At 34.1% G+C, this 17581-nt stretch overlaps 3 protein-coding genes across 4 annotated transcripts; all 3 read right to left on the reverse strand.

Annotated features, from left to right (window-relative positions):
* Positions 1-1296: 1296 nt before the first annotated feature.
* Positions 1297-5047, reverse strand: LOC109135046 (rho-N domain-containing protein 1, chloroplastic). The gene is made up of 4 exons (XM_019249809.3): positions 4418-5047; positions 4043-4112; positions 3544-3595; positions 1297-2402 (listed from the first exon to the last, which is right to left on the reverse strand). The coding sequence occupies exons 2-4, from the start codon at positions 4064-4066 to the stop codon at positions 2074-2076; spliced, it is 405 nt and encodes a 134-aa protein (XP_019105354.1). The 5' UTR covers positions 4067-4112; positions 4418-5047; the 3' UTR covers positions 1297-2073.
* A 741-nt stretch (positions 5048-5788) lies between these two features.
* LOC104894733 (rho-N domain-containing protein 1, chloroplastic) lies at positions 5789-8490 on the reverse strand. Its single transcript, XM_010681038.3, has 2 exons — positions 8314-8490; positions 5789-7240 (listed from the first exon to the last, which is right to left on the reverse strand). The coding sequence occupies exons 1-2, from the start codon at positions 8351-8353 to the stop codon at positions 6096-6098; spliced, it is 1185 nt and encodes a 394-aa protein (XP_010679340.1). The 5' UTR covers positions 8354-8490; the 3' UTR covers positions 5789-6095.
* A 2929-nt stretch (positions 8491-11419) lies between these two features.
* Positions 11420-17286, reverse strand: LOC104894734 (mitochondrial inner membrane protease subunit 2). Of its 2 annotated transcripts, none has more exons than XM_010681040.4 (5): positions 16993-17286; positions 15614-15786; positions 12894-13077; positions 12005-12111; positions 11420-11750 (listed from the first exon to the last, which is right to left on the reverse strand). In XM_010681040.4, exons 1-5 carry the CDS (start codon positions 17062-17064, stop codon positions 11669-11671), a joined length of 618 nt encoding a protein of 205 aa, XP_010679342.2. In that variant the 5' UTR covers positions 17065-17286; the 3' UTR covers positions 11420-11668. The 2 variants fall into 2 exon arrangements, with proteins under 2 accessions (XP_010679342.2, XP_010679341.2); XM_010681039.4 differs by having other exon boundaries at positions 12005-12114; positions 16993-17285.
* Between the last annotated feature and the right edge of the window lie 295 nt (positions 17287-17581).

Here is a 17581-nt window from a genome sequence, read left to right on the forward strand (position 1 = left end):
TTACAGTCCCAAGCGCTACTAGTCTAAGTATTTTTTCTGATATAACTAACATACTTCCGAGCTTAACTAATATACCTCAGCGTTTAACTAATATACCTCAGCGTTTAACTAATATACTTCAATGCTTAACTAATTCATCTAGAAGCAATTTAAGGCTAACATAACTAATAGGTGCAAGCGTTTAACTAATTCTACTGCTGGTTTGATGCACGTGCGTGATATCAGCATGACATCAGTGGTCTCACGTTAACACTAACGTGAGACCGTCTCACCAAAGATGAACTCCAATTCGATTATTCTCACATTTTCTATTTAATTCAGTTTAGGCTTTTACTATCTAAGCATATAACTAACAAGGAACTTAACTTTTCGTTTTTTTACCATTAAAGATTTTATGATATTGTTTATCGTTAAGGACTTAATAACTCCAACTTAATGACATTTTTATGATGAAGGTTAATTATACTAGTTAGATAATTAAATCTTTTAAGTTGAATTAAAGAAAATTCAGATCAGTTCTTCTTACAATTTAGTTCAGTTTATAAATATTTAGTCCAGTTTAGTTTAAAAGAACAGAGCCTTAACACAATTCACTCAAGAGAAATTAAGTTTGTTCAATTGAGACAAATTCAATTTAATTTAATTAAAAGAAAAAAGCCCTAACATTAATGGTAACTAGTTTTATATGCACACTATGTGTGCGAAAATATGTAGGAAGTTAGTTTTTTAGGGGACGTAGAAAATTAAATTAATTGTTAATTATATATAATAAATTAGAAATTTTTGAATTGTTGACAGTTTCTTTTTGCAATATTTTTTTTATATCTTTTTTTTACTTTTTCAATTAATAGGTATTCCCTTATCTATTTTTACTTTTTTTGTTTTTTAATTATTGTAAGTAGTTACTTCTTTTCTTTTTCTTTTTTCTATTTTTTGGTGTCCTACCCCTCTTGACATATAGAATAGAGATAGAAGCAACTACAAGATTGGCAGTTTGGCACCAACTTATCTTCCCCTTATATTGTTCATGAAGTTCCTCTCCAAGGCTTCAAGTAGCAAAGCTTCCATTTTTATGTTGCTATTTTGAAGCATTTGAAGGAATTTTCAGCAAATTTCAATAAGATATTGAAGTTAAAAATTTAAATCATTCATTTTTAAGATTTTCTTTTATATAATTGAAGGGTGATCTATTCGTGGTTTCCCGGTTAGGTTTTAGGTATTTTGAAAAATCTGATTTTTTTTATAAAAATATTGATAAGGTGAGATGAAATCCCTTGTAAGTAGGGAGAAATGGCAAATGGGGATCCTCCTTGCAAAGGATGAAACTCATCAAGGATCGAAAATGATACCAAACACTACTAGGCTCTCACTTACTACTCAAACAAAGCGTGAGACATATTGCCTCCAATCAATATCTAGCATGTAGTTGTACGAAAAATTCTCTCAAGAATAGCATGTTTAATACATCAAAGTTGCCCAAACAATCCCTCTACATAGAAGTGTCAAAGAGAGCAGAAAGTATACAAAAAGGAGGGAAACTCATTCATATATCCTAAATTTCCTTCATCAACTAAAAAACCAAGTATAAACTATCAGCACCTATGCTAAAGACGGCCCTGCTCGCGAGTTGTCTCATCTCGGCTCCGTTTGGTAGGGCGTAAAACGTTTTCCCGGAAAACTGTTTTCCTCTATTTTCAGTTTTACATTGTTTGGTTGGTAAAAGAGTGTAAAACCATTTTCCCTTGGGGTAAAATTACTCTCCCAAAGATGGAAAACCATTTTCCTTTCAAAATGAAGGGAAAACTATTTTCCTTCTCTCTCTTGTACACTTCTCTCACTACCTCCTTACTTTCCCTTTCATTTTCCTTTCATTTCATCATTTTTTTTACATCGAACCAAACAACGGAAAACTAATTTTGGAATTTTGTTTTCCATTGTAAATTGTTTTCCATGAAAATCATTTTACACTGAAAATATTTTACGCCCTACCAAACGGAGCCTAAATGAAGTTTACCGCCTATCGGGAAGGAGAAATGTCATTGATCTCTCGATGAATACAGGTAGTTAGATTTGTCAAGGATTACATGTAATCATCACTGAGCAGCCAACAAGCTCTGACTTCTTCAACTTCCAGTAACCTTTCATGCCTCGAGCTTTTGCAATCGCTCTCAAGTTAGATAGCTTCATAGCATTCAACTCCAGGGATTCAGTATTCTTCGTTTCTTCATATTTCTTCTCATCATAATTATCTTCTTCAGCATCCAAAAACTCGGTCTCTGACAACTTACAAACTGTGGGTTCATCCACAGAAAAAGCTCTTGTATCTAACTCTAACTCGGCCTCTTCCTCTGTCTCCTCTTCTTTTACTAGCTCAAGCGCCGAGACCAGATTCTTGTGTGCCCCTTTATTGCAAGTTAGTTTACGCACATGAAATTTTACTGTCTCTAAGAAAAATTATATATGAAGAAAAATCATAAAAAGCTTGTATTTTAATACACATTGTGATAAATCTAAGAAGAGCCTACATGAATATGTTTTTCTACATTGGCGAAGATTAATGTGCCAAAGTTGGTGAAGTTTGACCTATGGAAACTAATCTAAGGCTGGGCAACTAGTTTTATCTTTTCCTCCAAAGGTTGAGGAGTTTAAGTCAGAATGGAAGGAGATGGCAAAGGTATGCGAGGAAGGAGAAAGAAAAGCTCTCTATCCATGTATCATGACTAGGGCAGATTCAACCAACAAAGTTTATGCGCTATTTAGATAATACCAACTCATTACCAGATGCAGAAAGATCTCTTTATCCAGTTCCTCGAGTTTCCTTTAAATTCCCAACCGAATCTGCAACTAGAAAATATAAGGAAACCTTACAACTATATTTACTGCCACATTTGAGGACGTATCAACGTCACAAAAGTACCAGTGTAGAACTAGGGGGGTGGGGTAGGCCCTGACTATGTGGTTTTGAAGATCAATAAAAGTCAAAGGTAAAGTATTACTCACACTATGGTTTAATTTATTTGAGGCTCCATGTTTTGTGCTTGAATCTCCCTATTTGCATTTTTATTTCTAAGTTTCATCTCTTTTCTCTCATCATCTGACACAGTTTGAGCATTTATTTCCCTTAATATAGATAGATTTCACTCTGCCACTGAAGTACTCAAGTCTGATTCCCCTAGTTGATCTAGAGAAACAATGAAGAAAGTAAACTGAAAATTATGAAAAAATCTTGTGACTACGCTTATAGTTCAATCAATTCTCAAAAGGACAGAAAACACATGCTGAAACGGGTTCATCAAAGATAAGAACCAGTTGTATTTACTAGTATCCGCCTTTTCACAAACAAAATTCTCTATCACAACCAAACAATGAAAACTCCAAAAATTGCTTTTCAATAATTTTCCAAGATAAACATTAAACAATCCAACAAGTGAAAATTAATAAACCTCTAGTCCTCTACTATTTCAGTTTCCCTCAAATTTCCATAGATTCTAACAAAAAAAATTCCAAAATATAATTTAAAAATTAAAGAGAGAAAAGGCTTACAAATATCTCTGTTTGAAGCATCAACATGTTCTCCAGAATGCATTGACTCATCCTATCATTCATTACCCAAATCATAATATCAGCCATTCTTATTAATACTTTGTAAGTTATCCGAAGAGATATTTTTACATAAAAGAAATACTAATCGAGGCCTTAAATTGGTAGAAATGATCAAGCAGTTTTCCCACAAATTCCGAGTTTTCTTTAACCTTTTTCTTTACAATCTTACATCGCGTATATGCAGAATTGTCACGATATGAACGTTATTCATTCCTCGCGTTACGATTTCACTTACCATGTAAAATACTTCCTCCGTTCTTTTTCTACTCCAACACTCGGATTTTTACACTATTCATCTACAACATTTAACTATCTATTGCGATTTTTATGTAAGGAAAAAAATAGTCACGTTAAAAGATATTAAGAGTCAAAGTTGCGCATTAGCAAAAAAGAACGTTCGAAGTAATTGGCAAAATTTGGCAAGAAAGGGGAGAAATACCTCATCGACTTCAAGAAGCTTCATGATAGAATGATCCACTGCACACAACTGAACATTCAATCCAGAACTTCTACAAATTGACAATAAATACAGGAACATATTAATGCACAATCACTCAATCAGCTACAAGAAACCTACAAATTTCCGCGCGTAAATTTCTCTCTCCTCTCAACAATTCCGTCCTACTTCTTGCTTTCGCATTAGTAAAATTTTCACTCTCCTAATTCTTTGGCATGTTCATTCTTCCTTTTTTAATATCTGTAATTATTACTTTCATGGCGGCACAATAAACTAATTACTAATTAGAAATCACTGAAATGTAAACCTCCGCCATTGATAGAAATTACTTAAGAAATTAAAGTTTTGAATTCGTACCTGAAAAAACGAAACGAATAATCCAATTGAGTTCAAATTGAGGTTTAAATTGAGTTCAAATTGAAGAAATTTGGCATGGAGATTGGAGAGAGAAAGTGAGAGTTCGACGATGGAATGCTTCAGCTTTCGCTCGTTTTTCAATTTGCTCTGTATTTATAAGACAAAGGGTATAATTGTAAAGAAGTATACACCAACCACCGACCCTAACTTTTTTTTTTTTACCATTAAAGATTTTATAACGTCTAAATGGTACACACGCTTGTACATTAAGCGTGATGCACACATGACATATGTACACGGCATAAAGTCTTTCATGTTTTGTGCATATAGTTCTCATCCTATAGACATATGTGTGTACTAATTTGGAAAGATTTTATGTTTTTTTCATTGAAAGTACTTAAAATGATACTTTATAGTTTTATGACGAAGATTAACTACACTAGTTAGATTTATGGATCTCTTCGATTTAAACAATTATTATAAAAATTAATGAAATGACATCTTAGTCGGATTCTTTGGGAGGAAACAAAAGTCATCACACCTAACACCCAAATATTGTGTAATGATGATAGGAACAACTACATTTTAGTCGGATTGGTGCCAAACTGCCAATTTATCATCCCCTTATAATGTTCAAGAAGTTCCTATCCAAAGTTTCAAGTGTCAAAGCTTTCATTTTCAGGATGCAGTTTTGAAACATTTGAAGGATTTTTCAGCAAATGTCAATAGGTTTATTTAAGGTGTAAGGTGCAAGCATTGAATTAAGGGGGAAAGAGTCTATAAATACATAAGGTGAGACTTCGGGAGTGTAATGACACTACCAACGTTGCTTGACACCAAATCGGACTATTTCACGAAATGATGTGCAACAAAGTAAACATCCCTATACACGTATGACCAGACAACAAAATCAAACCACTTACAATGCTCAATGGAATCAACTAAAATTGTATTAAGATCAGCAAAATAAAAGACATTAGACCATTCATGTTTTTGTTTGTCTTTTAAATAATTATAGGGTAACGTATTAGTAGTTTTTCTGTTATGATTTAGGTTTTTTGAAAAATCTGGATTTTAAAAATATATGTTGTTTATTTGAGGTAGATATAGATAGATTTTCATTAAGTTTTGTTGTGTCTAGATTATGCAATAAAAAGAGTTTGCATGCATTTAGATTTCGAAATTGGGTTATACAAAAATTTTGACACTTGAAAGTTGAGACTTGTTGATTATAAAACCTTAAATTCTATATTGATAGTCCTTCCACATTGACATAGGACTAAGATTCCTCTGAAATTCCATCACTCTAGATGACAAAATAATGGAACAAAGCATGATACATATGGCCTCCAATCAATATCTAGCATGTAGTTGTATGAAAAATCTCAAGAATAGCATGTTTAATACATCAAAGTTGCCCAAACAATCTCTCTACATAGAAGTGTCAAAGCGAGCAGAAAGTAAGTATACAAAAAAGAGGGAAACTCATCCATAGATCCTAAATTTCCTTCCAACAACACAAAAACCAACATAAAAACCAAGTATAAACTATCAGCACCTATGCTAAACAGGTAAAGAACCAAATGGGTTCATTTCATCTAACTGAAATTAACCGCCGAAAAGGAGAAATCTCACTGATCTCTAGATGAGTACAGGTAGTTAGTTTCCTCACCAAGGATTACATGGAATCATCACTGAGCAGCCCAACAAGCTCTGACTTCTTCAACTTCGAGTAACCTTTCATGCCTCGAGCTTTTGCAATCGCTCTTAAGTCAGATAGCTTCATAGCATTCAAGTCCAGGGATTCAGTATTCTTCGTTTCTTCATCTTTCTTCTCATCATAATCATCTTCTTCAGCATCCAAAAACTCGGTCTCTGACAAGTTACCAACCGTGGGTTCATCTACAAAAACAGCTTCTGTATCTAACTCTATCTCGGCCTCTTCCTCTGTCTCCTCTTCTTGCACTAGATCTAGCCCCGAGACCATATCCAGATCTGGCTCTAGATCATAAACGGGTTCAGGCTCGGGAATGGGTTCGGTGAAAGTCTCGTTTGTCTTTACATCGAGATCCGAATGATTGACAATCGGCTCGTATCTAACCTTAGGAACGGGAGACCGCCGTCTGAACTCAGAGGCTGGCCTGCTGAATGAAGGCTTATTAGTTTCTTGAGGCTCTTCCTTAACCATGCTACTGGAATTGAAAAAGCTTTTGTTCTTATCCTCATTAGATTGTTGTCCACTTTGTCTTGGATGATCATAACCAAATTCATTGGTACCACCACCATTAACTTTTCTTTTACCTTGCTCAACTGAATGCTTCCTCAAAAGCTTAAGCAGAGAATCAACAGTTTCACTCTCTTTAGTTTGTCCTTTAACAGCTTCAAACTTCTTCTCTTCCTTGACGGCTGTTCTTTGACGAAGTTGGGCCTGAACCTTCCTAAAGAGTTCGACAATTTCCCTTTCTCTCGGTCCAGGAGCAGCTGTGGCATGGGACTTTGGGCTATTGGAAAGAGAAAGTAATGGCCCGTTTTTAGTTGATAAGAACTCAGATTCATCAAGGTTCTCAGAGTTGTCCCTCTCTTCATTCACTCGATTCCTATTTCGAGAGTATCCAGATCTGTTTTGCTTGGGGAAATCTGGATTTCTTCTGTAACCACCAGTACTTGCCTTGCAGATGAAAGACATGTGCTTCAAAGAACACTTTAATGGTATAAAGTTCACCTGAGTCGTTTTACATTCACTTCGAGGACAAGCCGATACGCTGACTGCCCTTCCAGAAACCCCCAAGCACGGGAGAAAGGAGCTCTCTGATGGTCCATAGCCTAGAAAATGAAGAACAATAAACCAATGGCCCCCGACTTTTACATAACAGTCTTAATCAGAAGAAAACGTTTAAGCAAAGAGATAACCAGCATAATAACGCAAATTATTAGTCAAGTATCAAATCACAAACTCCAACTGAATCTGCGGTCGAAGTTACTTTATTTTCAGGAAAAAAAAATCTATACAATACTTTACATCCTTTCCATTCTTAATCTTCCCCGTAGATCTTTTTAGGCCATCAATCATCCATTATTCAATGCCAATTGCGTATACCTGCATCTCCTTCCAAGAACACCTAAGACTTAAGTTGGATAATTTCTTTGTCTTACAATATCTCTATTTGATGCATTAATCTATATCTATTCGCTCCCATCTCCTTATGACCGCGTAAATGCAACAGAAAACTTTGGTCCAATGCTCACAGTATTCAAGCCTATCTCCAACATCATATCTAATCATACACAAACCCATTTGAATTGCTAATACGCACAACTAACTAAATATGCAATTGGTGCCTAATTTCCACCAATATATTTATACAAAGAGCTCTTTTTTTCTACTCTAAATGCAGCAAAATATTTCCGGGTTGCGATTATAATCGCAAAGAACTATATAGAGCCTAGATTGAGCAGAAATTACATCATACAAAACACTTTCATTTCTACAAACACTAGGCGGGCAGCACCAGTAGCTTGCAACACAACAACATATAACCCAGAAAACCAATTTCCTACAATAAAAACAACACTTTCCCACAAATAAAATGAGTACACAAATGAAAATTCACATGCCCATTTGATGAAATTCTTGCTAATTTACTAAGTGAGAAATCACAAATATCCCAGAAAAATCAAGAACCTCAAAAAAACTAGAAGCAAGAAGTGAAACTTCAACAGCAAAAATCAATTGTAAACAACATTTAAAATTAAAAATTTCAGCTCAAAGATCATAAATGAGAAAAAAGACGGTTAACAGGGGGGGATTACATGCGGAGCTAGTGAATTCAACATGAAATTGTATTAATAAACGAAGTATTAAAGGAGTGATTTGCTTCTAAAATGGAAGAATATACCTTGAACGTTGTTAGAGATGATATTTAGGGTTCGAGACATGACCTTCAAATGTGTTCTTCAATGGCGGTTTTTTTGCATTTGTATACAGTGACGATGTATGCTTCACTGAAAGCAATCCCTTCTTTTTTTTGTTTTGGTAGTTTTCTTGTGGACTGCGCGATGTCTACTTTTTATTATAACGGGGACTAGAATGTCTACTCGGGTTTTTTTTTTTTTTTTATAGGACACGATAACACAATTGAAACTGAACAAGACTCGACACACAAATACACACTATTAACATAAATCTATACTAGTTTTTATATGCACGCGATGCGTGCCAAAATACGTAGAATTTTTTTTAGGAAGTATAGAAAATTAAATTAATTATTAATTATATTTGATAAATTAGGGATATTTGAATTGTTGAAGGTTTTCTTTTTGTAATGTCTTTTTTTAATTTTTAAATTAATTAGTTAGTTTCTTTTTTATTTTTAAATTAAAGTAAGCAGTTAGAATAAAAATGTAATGAGGGTAAAATGGGGTTTCTAATATTTTGGTGTCCTACCCCTCTTCCCATATAGAATAGAGATTCACTCCGCATTCAACATATTAATATGTAGGGAAGAATATATGTTAGGTTTAATGAGATCAATTAGGGTGCGTTCTATTCAACTTATTGGCCATGAACTTATTGGACCTTATCTGAACTGAACTTATTGAACCTGAACTGAACTTATTGGAACTTATTAAACCTGATTGGACCTGATTCAACTATTGGACCTGATTGAACCTGATTGGAACTTATTGGACCTTATTGGAACTTATTGACCTTATTGAAACTTATTAGACCTTATTGGCCCTGATTGAAACATATTAGACCTTATTGGACCTGATTGAAACTTATTTGACCTTATTAGACAAAAAAAATTGACTATTAGTAATATAAATATTACCCCTAACGTAAATACTACCCCTCAAAATTTATTATGAAGTAATAATTAATAAAATTCATCCTTTAAAAAAAATAATTATTAATTATCTCTTATGATAATTAATTTAAAAAAAAAATTACTATTTATATATTTAACATGTTATCTCTAGTTATTTAAAGACGAATTGCAAAATATTGTAATTATAATTATTATTTTATTGTTGACCTTAATTATTTGACCATGATTATAATATTATTTAATAGCAATATGAATAATCAAATAATAGACAATAATACATGTATAATACTATACATTGTGGTACTTTAATAAAAAAATTCTAATAATAACATAATCAACTAATAGTAATATGAATAATAAAATAATAGACATAATACAAATAAATAATAAAATAATAGACACTAATACAAGTATAACACTATATAATAATTGTGCTACTTTAATTAAAATTCTAATAATAACATAATCAGCTAATAGTGATATGAAATTATGAATAACAAAAAAAAAGGGACAATAATACAAATGTTTATTAAACATTAACTATTTGGACCTTATTGGATCTTATTAGACCTGATTAGACCTTATTAGAACTTATTGGATCTTATTAGACCTGATTGGAACTTATTGCACCTGATTGGAACTTATTGTACCTGATTGGAACTTATTGGACCTTATTAGACCTTATTGGAACTTATTGCCCTTATTAGACCTTATTGCAACTTATCTGAACTTAACTGAACTTATTGGACACGCACCCTTAACCTAATTTGAATCTAAAAATGTTAGAAATTTTGCTTATATAATTTGCCATTTTTGGAAATTTTTTGGTAAAATTGATTGTCTGCACCTACTTAAAATAGTAATTTTATTTTCATCCCACTTTATACATATTCTGGAGTCGCTATTACTAACATGTTGCATTTCATTTAAGGCAAGTGTTAGTTTTTTTTATCCATATGAGCCACAAAGGCAGTATAAAGAAGAGGATCGGGAATTCGAACCTATGACCTATTTGCTCACAGTACCTCAATCATAACCACTAGGCCAAGACATCCTTGGTAAGACAAGTGTTAGTAGCATTACTAAAATAAGAGGGCTAAGAAAAAGTTACACACACTAGACATGCTCTTTTCAATGTACTTCCTATGTTACACAATATGCAACATTCGCATTTGGTCACTATTCATCAACTTACTTTAATAATCTCTCTCATCATTATGTAAGAAAAACATAGTCAAGTAGAATCTTGTTAAATTCATCTCAATGCGAGGATTTCAAATATCAATTGTACAGTTGAGGCTCTAACGATGATAACTTGTGTGTTTGGAATTAAGTTGTCAAATTGAAGTTGTCGGTGTAGATGAATCAATAAATATTGTATTACATACTTGTTTGATTACCTTCACTGTTTCAAGAAAGATATTTGGTATCTTCTATGGTGAAATATGACCTTGAGCTATAGAATAGAGATTTAATAATTCAGAATTGTGAACGATAGGATAATGTTTCAAAAGAGGAAGTCAAGATAATATATTTTTGTAAAACACAAAGATCGTGTCATGTTATCAACTTCGTCAAAAATTCAATTATGCACCACTCTCGATTTATTACGTATTACAAATTTGTGCTATTGCTTTTACATTGTTAGGTTTGTGACAAACAGTGTTGGTGTGTTAAGTTCAAGTTATCACATTGTCATCCCTTTTTTTATGTGAATCTTTATGTGACGAGACTATTTACTGCTCGTAATTACTTATACAACTCATATTATATATGTATTTCGTATATTTTATTTTCCCTCCTCTATCTTTTTCATCACTGCCACTGCTGCTGGCACTACTAACACTTCCACCATCTCTAACACAAACAAGATATGATTTGCGACGAAGCATTATGGCTTAACTTCATTAGTATGCATATCTACACATTAGTCTTCTATTTACCAAAAAATATGATCTTTAAGTTCATATCATTACAAAAGTGTGATTTGTGCACACAAAAAGTGCACATACTTTCTTTTTCTTATCGAATTATTAATTGATGAATGATTATTCAAAACATCAGATAGATTACAGCTTAAATCCAAATTATGGTACTGACTGTCATGGCAGTTTCAAGAAGAAAAACAGCAGGTACAGTAACAACTAAGAAACTGTACCAAATGCATCAACAATTCAACAGAATCATCTCTTTATTATTTAGTTTTCTTTTCTCTCTTTTACTAAAATTTCGACAAAATGAATCTTTTCCACCATAAAAAAAAATGATCGAAAAGGGCACATACAAACAAATTCAGTGAGGCTCTAACTTTCGGGGATATGCAAATGCGCGTGGTCAGGGGGTGATTAACCAATGACACAGTGCTTAAGAAAGCATAACATTGCCCACATATGAGCTCCAGAGAATGGACTGGTGATTCGAATTAAGTTTTGTGATTCTTTGCCATCTCATCAACATCGAGCTCAACTTCTAACACCGGAGAATCCTTCTTGTTGCTGAAGTGACTGAAAAAAAATGCGATTCAAGTAGATCACTATGCTGGTTAATGGTTGAATGTCACATATGTAATCGGGCAATCATAATTAATGAAAGAAAAACTATATTTGGTTAACGATTTAGTAGCAAACAAGCAACTTCAATTACCCATTCACCCTCACTGGCTCAAGCAGAGAGAGAATTGCACCTCTTGTTTGCTACCACACCGCTTGCAAGATTGCCCAACTCAAAGTAAAGCAGATAAGAAAGGTGCTATTCTCACCTATTCTGCACAGGACCATGATCAACAGCATTGCGCAAACAATAAATAACTCTACCAATAATGTCTGACATAAGAACTGGACCAAAAGTTCGACTGTCCTTTGCTTCCTGCTTCAGAAGGGGGGGACGGGGATCATATATTGTCAGAAGCTACTTAGTATTTGAGAATATGTTAAATAGATTGAATTTCCAGTAAAAGTAATCATAAAACACAAAGTTTAACATTCAAGACGATAGGAAAAAGAAGACGCTTGTGCCAACACATGATCAGAACCAAGCACGGCATTGAGGTAAAGACATTATTCCTCTGTTTTTAATACACGCAACATTCGATAAGTTAGAATCTCCAAGACACGTCTTTGACTATTAGTACTTTTATATATGTACTGGTAAAAGAAAAAATTGATACTTCGAAAATAGATCTGACAGATCGGAATAATATATAAAGGAAAAAAAATACTCTGACCTAGAATGTCAAATGTTGCATGAATAAGACAAATGAAGTATAACAAGCTGCACACATCACAAGAACCTTGACTCACTCCAGCCAAAGCCCCTCCTTACTTTTACCAAAGCCAAGGGTAAACTTCAACTTTATCAGTGACTTTATGTTATATTACCCTTTCTTCTTTGAAATGCACTTAGAGACAAGCAATCAAGAAGAACAAATATGAAGCAATGATTTACAAAATGATATGTTAAATTCCAGGGATTGTAACAAATGACTAAAATAACAATAAAGAGAAAAAAGTGATGTTGGTCATCTTAACATGAATTATAAACAGTCAGAGATCATGCCGAAAAAGTTCAAACTCGGTTCTGCTAAAAGCAGAAGCAAGTTTTTGAGCTAGCGACACAGTTTGTTTTAAATGAATCGGAAAAGACAGTACCTTTGGCTTCAAAGCTTCATTGTCAGCAAGCACCCAGCACTCATCCTTGTCAAGAATAAAAGGCTCCTCTTTTTCGTCCTTCGAGACCATTTCAAAACCTTCAGTTGCAGCAAGTCTTCTCACTAGATAATTGTCTGTGTTTTCAGGGTCTTTCAGGACCACTACATCTCCAATGAAGATACGACTGCCATGATCATATACATGTTTAAGAAGCTAAATCGGAAAACATATATAGCAATCAAATCCAGAATTCTTAGTTCTCCCTTTCCCTTAAAGCAAGGATAGGGGTTTTCAAGAAAATAGTGCAGTATTGCAGCAGCAATCAATTGCAATTCAGACCATGGATGCTAGGCAACACATTCCAGGTCCTTGATCGAAACAGCCAAACAGGTCTGGACTTGCAAGACAAAAAGTATATAGAGCGGGAGAGAAGATATCATATCCACTTTCTACCAACCACGAGAATTGTATATAATTTAACTAGAGCTTAAAGGCCCTAGGAAGGATTATAGTAAATTTGCAAAGGACACGTCTGCCAATAAGCTGACCAAAGTCTTTAGAATGTTAAGGACAAAATGCAATGAATCACTATATACTTTGCTTATATTAGGCTTCAGCAACGACAACGACAACAATGCAGAAGTCTCAATTCCAATATGAGTCAAGATTTTAGCTCAGCTGTCGTCCACATAGATCCCATGCTTCCATTCCCTTTCGCGCCAAGTCATATATGATCCTGAAAACCTAGCATCTCGGTATCATTCATAAGACACTCTCTCAAAAGTCATTTTTGATCTCGCTCGACTTCCAAAAAGCTCCATAACCCAACTCTCCAATACCCTTACTGACGTATATTTTACCAGGGGATGCAAATCAAGAATCAGTTGTAGAATTATATACTCAGACTCCACATTCTTGCCACCATAACTGTATCGAAATAGCACAACTACAAAAACAAAGACTTCATGTCCTGGTCACCTTGTGACCAGACATTTCATGTGACCATGAGTCCACAAATTATTAGAGGGTCACAGGCAGAGAAAGCTTCAGATGTTGAGCGTAATTATTTCAGGCAGCTCAGACTTAGAGGAAGATGTAGACAATTTTTTTGTGAGTAATGTCTCCTTATATAGAGTAAAGAGGTTAGGCTTTGTGCTTTATTCTTTCTTATAATTCTTTCCAAGAAAATATTGTTTGTATATCAAAACACACAAATAAGAACGGCGTGTATGCACACATGCTCAAATTTATAGCAGTTTCCTGTTAGCTTTTCCGTAACTGTATCCAGTTGACATGGAAGTAGGATACACAATAAGACCAAGTGAAGAGATAAAGTAGACTAGTCTACCTCAACTCTCAGGCTAGTTCCAAAGAGAGACACCAACGTTTGTAATCCATTATTTAATTTCTTGAGAAAGAATCAAATGATCCCTCAATCAATGTACTCCAACAACAAAGAGTTGCTAGCTGATAGATGGAGGAGTACAACATGCTTGACATTCTTTACTGGATGAAGATAAATGCGTCACTTATGCTAGAAATGCATCTTATGCCGGGAGCTGGAGCAATGGATTGACAATTCAACATAGATGGATACAGGATGCTAAGAAACAATGATGCACATCCTAAAAACATGTCAAAGCTTGAGAGTGAAGATAGATATTGACCTAAACCCATAGGAGTTACAACGAAAAGTTCCAAGCCAGTATTGACCTCAGGCAATATCATTATAGCTTCTTATTTATGATAGTTAGTGGTCAAACCCGTCCATCGTGATTCCTATCTTCAAGGATGTGTGTTGACTGTTGAAGGTTGGGTGTGTTTTCAAGGGTTAAGTTGGATATCAGATAGGTCATGTCAACCTTGCAATCGTGTAAGGGATAAAATCAATGCATTCAGAGATCACCAAATAATCCTTATTCAGAGGCCCATTAGCCCTCGACAACAAACATAAACTTATCTGCAAATGAGTGAGTGACAACTATTTTCAAGATAAAGAGCTTGGCTTTGACTATATAACAGCTTGAAACATGCATACCAATAATTTGACCTAAAACAAGCGCTTACTACTTCCTTTCCAAGTAAAGCACAAAAATACGAACAAAAGTAACCTCCAAATATCTGCAATCCAATTTTCTTTGAACCTCTTCTTCCAAGTTAGCGATACATATCTTTTCACATTACCCGGTTGAACTCAATTAAATCCAAACAAAGACAAGCGAAGGTATCACCAAAGAAACCACCATAAACAGAAAATCTAAAGTTTGAATAAAATCAAGTTCTGATGACCATTACAAGATTTTTACATGATTATCTTTCCACAATATTATAAGAAAATAAATTATCTCCATATCACCTCAAAACAACAAAGGACACAATATCTTACGTGAGTATTTACATAAAAAAAACTGCTGGAGCTTTGAACATTTGATAATAAAGATCACCATTTTATAGAATGCAGCTAAAAGTTCCCATACACCCCCAGCCAACAAAATATTACATATTCATGCACTTACAACCAAAACATCGGGCCTTTCTAAAAATGTAAAGCAAAAGACCATTGTCACTAGCCCTTCATGAGAGATGACAAGTGTAAACAGCCCAGATAAAGGTGCAAACTTAACAGTACCAATCTATTAGTATGTGAAAGTAAAAGAATATGAGATTCATAAGCTGTTCGAAAGAAGGAAGAACAATGAGAAAAGGCAACATGGAATTACCTTGGACCTGGAACTGGTATTTTTCTAACTAAGAGAGTCCCACCTTGAGACCCTATTGTGGGAGCCATCTCCTCTCCTTTATTCCAATGTAAAAAGGTTAACTTGCCCTGAAGTAGATTTTTCCATATTGTGTCTCCCACTTGACCTTCAGATATCTGACCCCCTTTATAATGCTTTAACCACATTAAACAGCCCCAATCAGAAAAAAAATCCACCCTAAGATTAATAACATGTAGCTACCCCACTATCAATGGTAAATGCAAGAAAACAATAAAACACCGCAATTGCAGAGATACAAATGGCACTGGCATACATCTGTAACAACAACCCAACATGAATACTGCTGATTTATAATGAATTGAGGCTTCGCATCGAGAGGTCAAGATGTATGCAACCTATCCCCTAAACAAACAACAGAAACAGAAGGATCTCGTTTTCAACAGACCAGAGCATATTCATATAATATACGCAAAAAAGAAAGGTGTGAAACAAGTTAAAGTATGATGCCAACTACATATCATCACACCATAGATTTCAAATACTACTTACGAAATAGAAAACTTGTTCCTGATATAGTGCTCTAGCCCAACTTTACTCAAAATTGCTATGGAGAAATAAGATGTCATACATCCCTAGTAGATCATCAATTTAATTTACTGAGACACAAGAACTAACTCACACCCCGGCGCCCAGCAGGATAGCTCATGCCACTAAGTTTGACAAGGGATTCCTTAGATAAGATATATATCTGGTATCCATCACAGAGAATTCATCTCATTTTTTTATATCATAAACTCTTCCTTGTATTTCATTGTCAATTCATACCTAAGTACTCTATGTTTTTTACATTGCATTCTTACATTCATTGGACAATCTTAATAGGCATTTTAACTAATTAGAGATAAATGAGGAAAAGATGGCACCTTTAACAAGGAAGACCACCAAACAAACAATTACACATTGAATGCAAGCTATAATTGAAATTAACAAAAGCTAAAAGCTAAGAATAAGTGAAATTCTCCAGTAATGTATACAAAAAGATCCCAAGAATCATAAACCCTAAACCCCATAAAAATCAAGCCTAAATTCATCAATTACCAAGAAATTCAAAGCAAAATCAAAGAAAAAAAAAACACACCCAATTCAAGAAATTACTAATCCCAGATTCAAAGATCACCAACAAACATAAATGAAAGGCAAATTAAACAAAACCCATCACCAATATATAAACTCATTTTTACACGAACAAATCAACAACATTAATGACAAATTAAACTTCAAGATTGCTTATTTACACATAACTTTAAAGCAAAAAAAATACTTTTTTTACTTATGAAAAATAGCAATTAAATAACTATAAAAAAAAAAAAAATGGGCACCTTCCAGCTGACAGCCATGGAGTATTCAAGCTTGTGTCCGATGTAACGACACCATGTTGATACAGAAACCATTGCTAATTTTCTCTCTTAACTATTTCTTCTTCTTATTCTTCAATTTTAAATGGAAATTATGGTGAAAATAGCATCCATAACATTACCCTTCTTTTCTTTTTAATTTGTTTTCCTCTAATTCCTAAAACCCCAATTTCTAAACCTCTTTTGCTTTTAATGCTTCGAATGTGATGGAAAAATTGTCGACTATCACGGGTTTTTGCCACGGTTCAATGTTCATGACCTAAACCTGGGCCAACGACTTGAGGCCTGAGGGACATGTTTTGGACCGTTTTGTGTCAAGTATATGAGACTATAGCTCAAGTCGAACCCAACACGATCCATGATCACTTCTATACTCTAAGTTCGAAATCGCTAAAGCGCATTTGCTGTTCTCCCTTATCAAATGTGCAAAGGAGATATATATATGGTTTCGGTTAGCCGATAAATAATGCATGCTTGAACTATGTAAAGGATTGTATTTATTTAATGTTCACTTCTCAAATAATTGCTTACAAATTATAGTTTAATATGATTT

This window comes from Beta vulgaris, chromosome 5 (genome assembly GCF_026745355.1).
Source record: "Beta vulgaris subsp. vulgaris cultivar EL10 chromosome 5, EL10.2, whole genome shotgun sequence".
Classification (NCBI taxonomy): Eukaryota; Viridiplantae; Streptophyta; class Magnoliopsida; order Caryophyllales; family Amaranthaceae; genus Beta; species Beta vulgaris.

Coding starts and splice junctions, on each gene's coding strand:
- LOC109135046 (XM_019249809.3), bottom strand. CDS start 4,066: ATGAAGCTTCTTGAAGTCGATGAG. Junction 3,596..4,042: donor AGCTTCTTGAAGTCGATGAG/GTATTTCTCCCC, acceptor AATGAATGATAG/GATGAGTCAATGCATTCTGG. Junction 2,403..3,543: donor TGCTTCAAACAGAGATATTT/GTAAGCCTTTTC, acceptor CTTGCAATAAAG/GGGCACACAAGAATCTGGTC.
- LOC104894734 (XM_010681039.4), bottom strand. CDS start 17,064: ATGGTTTCTGTATCAACATGGTGTCGTTACATCGGACACAAGCTTGAA. Junction 15,787..16,992: donor CCATGGCTGTCAGCTGGAAG/GTGCCCATTTTT, acceptor ATGTGGTTAAAG/CATTATAAAGGGGGTCAGAT. Junction 13,078..15,613: donor ATACCAGTTCCAGGTCCAAG/GTAATTCCATGT, acceptor TGATCATGGCAG/TCGTATCTTCATTGGAGATG.
- LOC104894733 (XM_010681038.3), bottom strand. CDS start 8,353: ATGTCTCGAACCCTAAATATCATCTCTAACAACGTTCAAG. Junction 7,241..8,313: donor CATCTCTAACAACGTTCAAG/GTATATTCTTCC, acceptor TTCATTTTCTAG/GCTATGGACCATCAGAGAGC.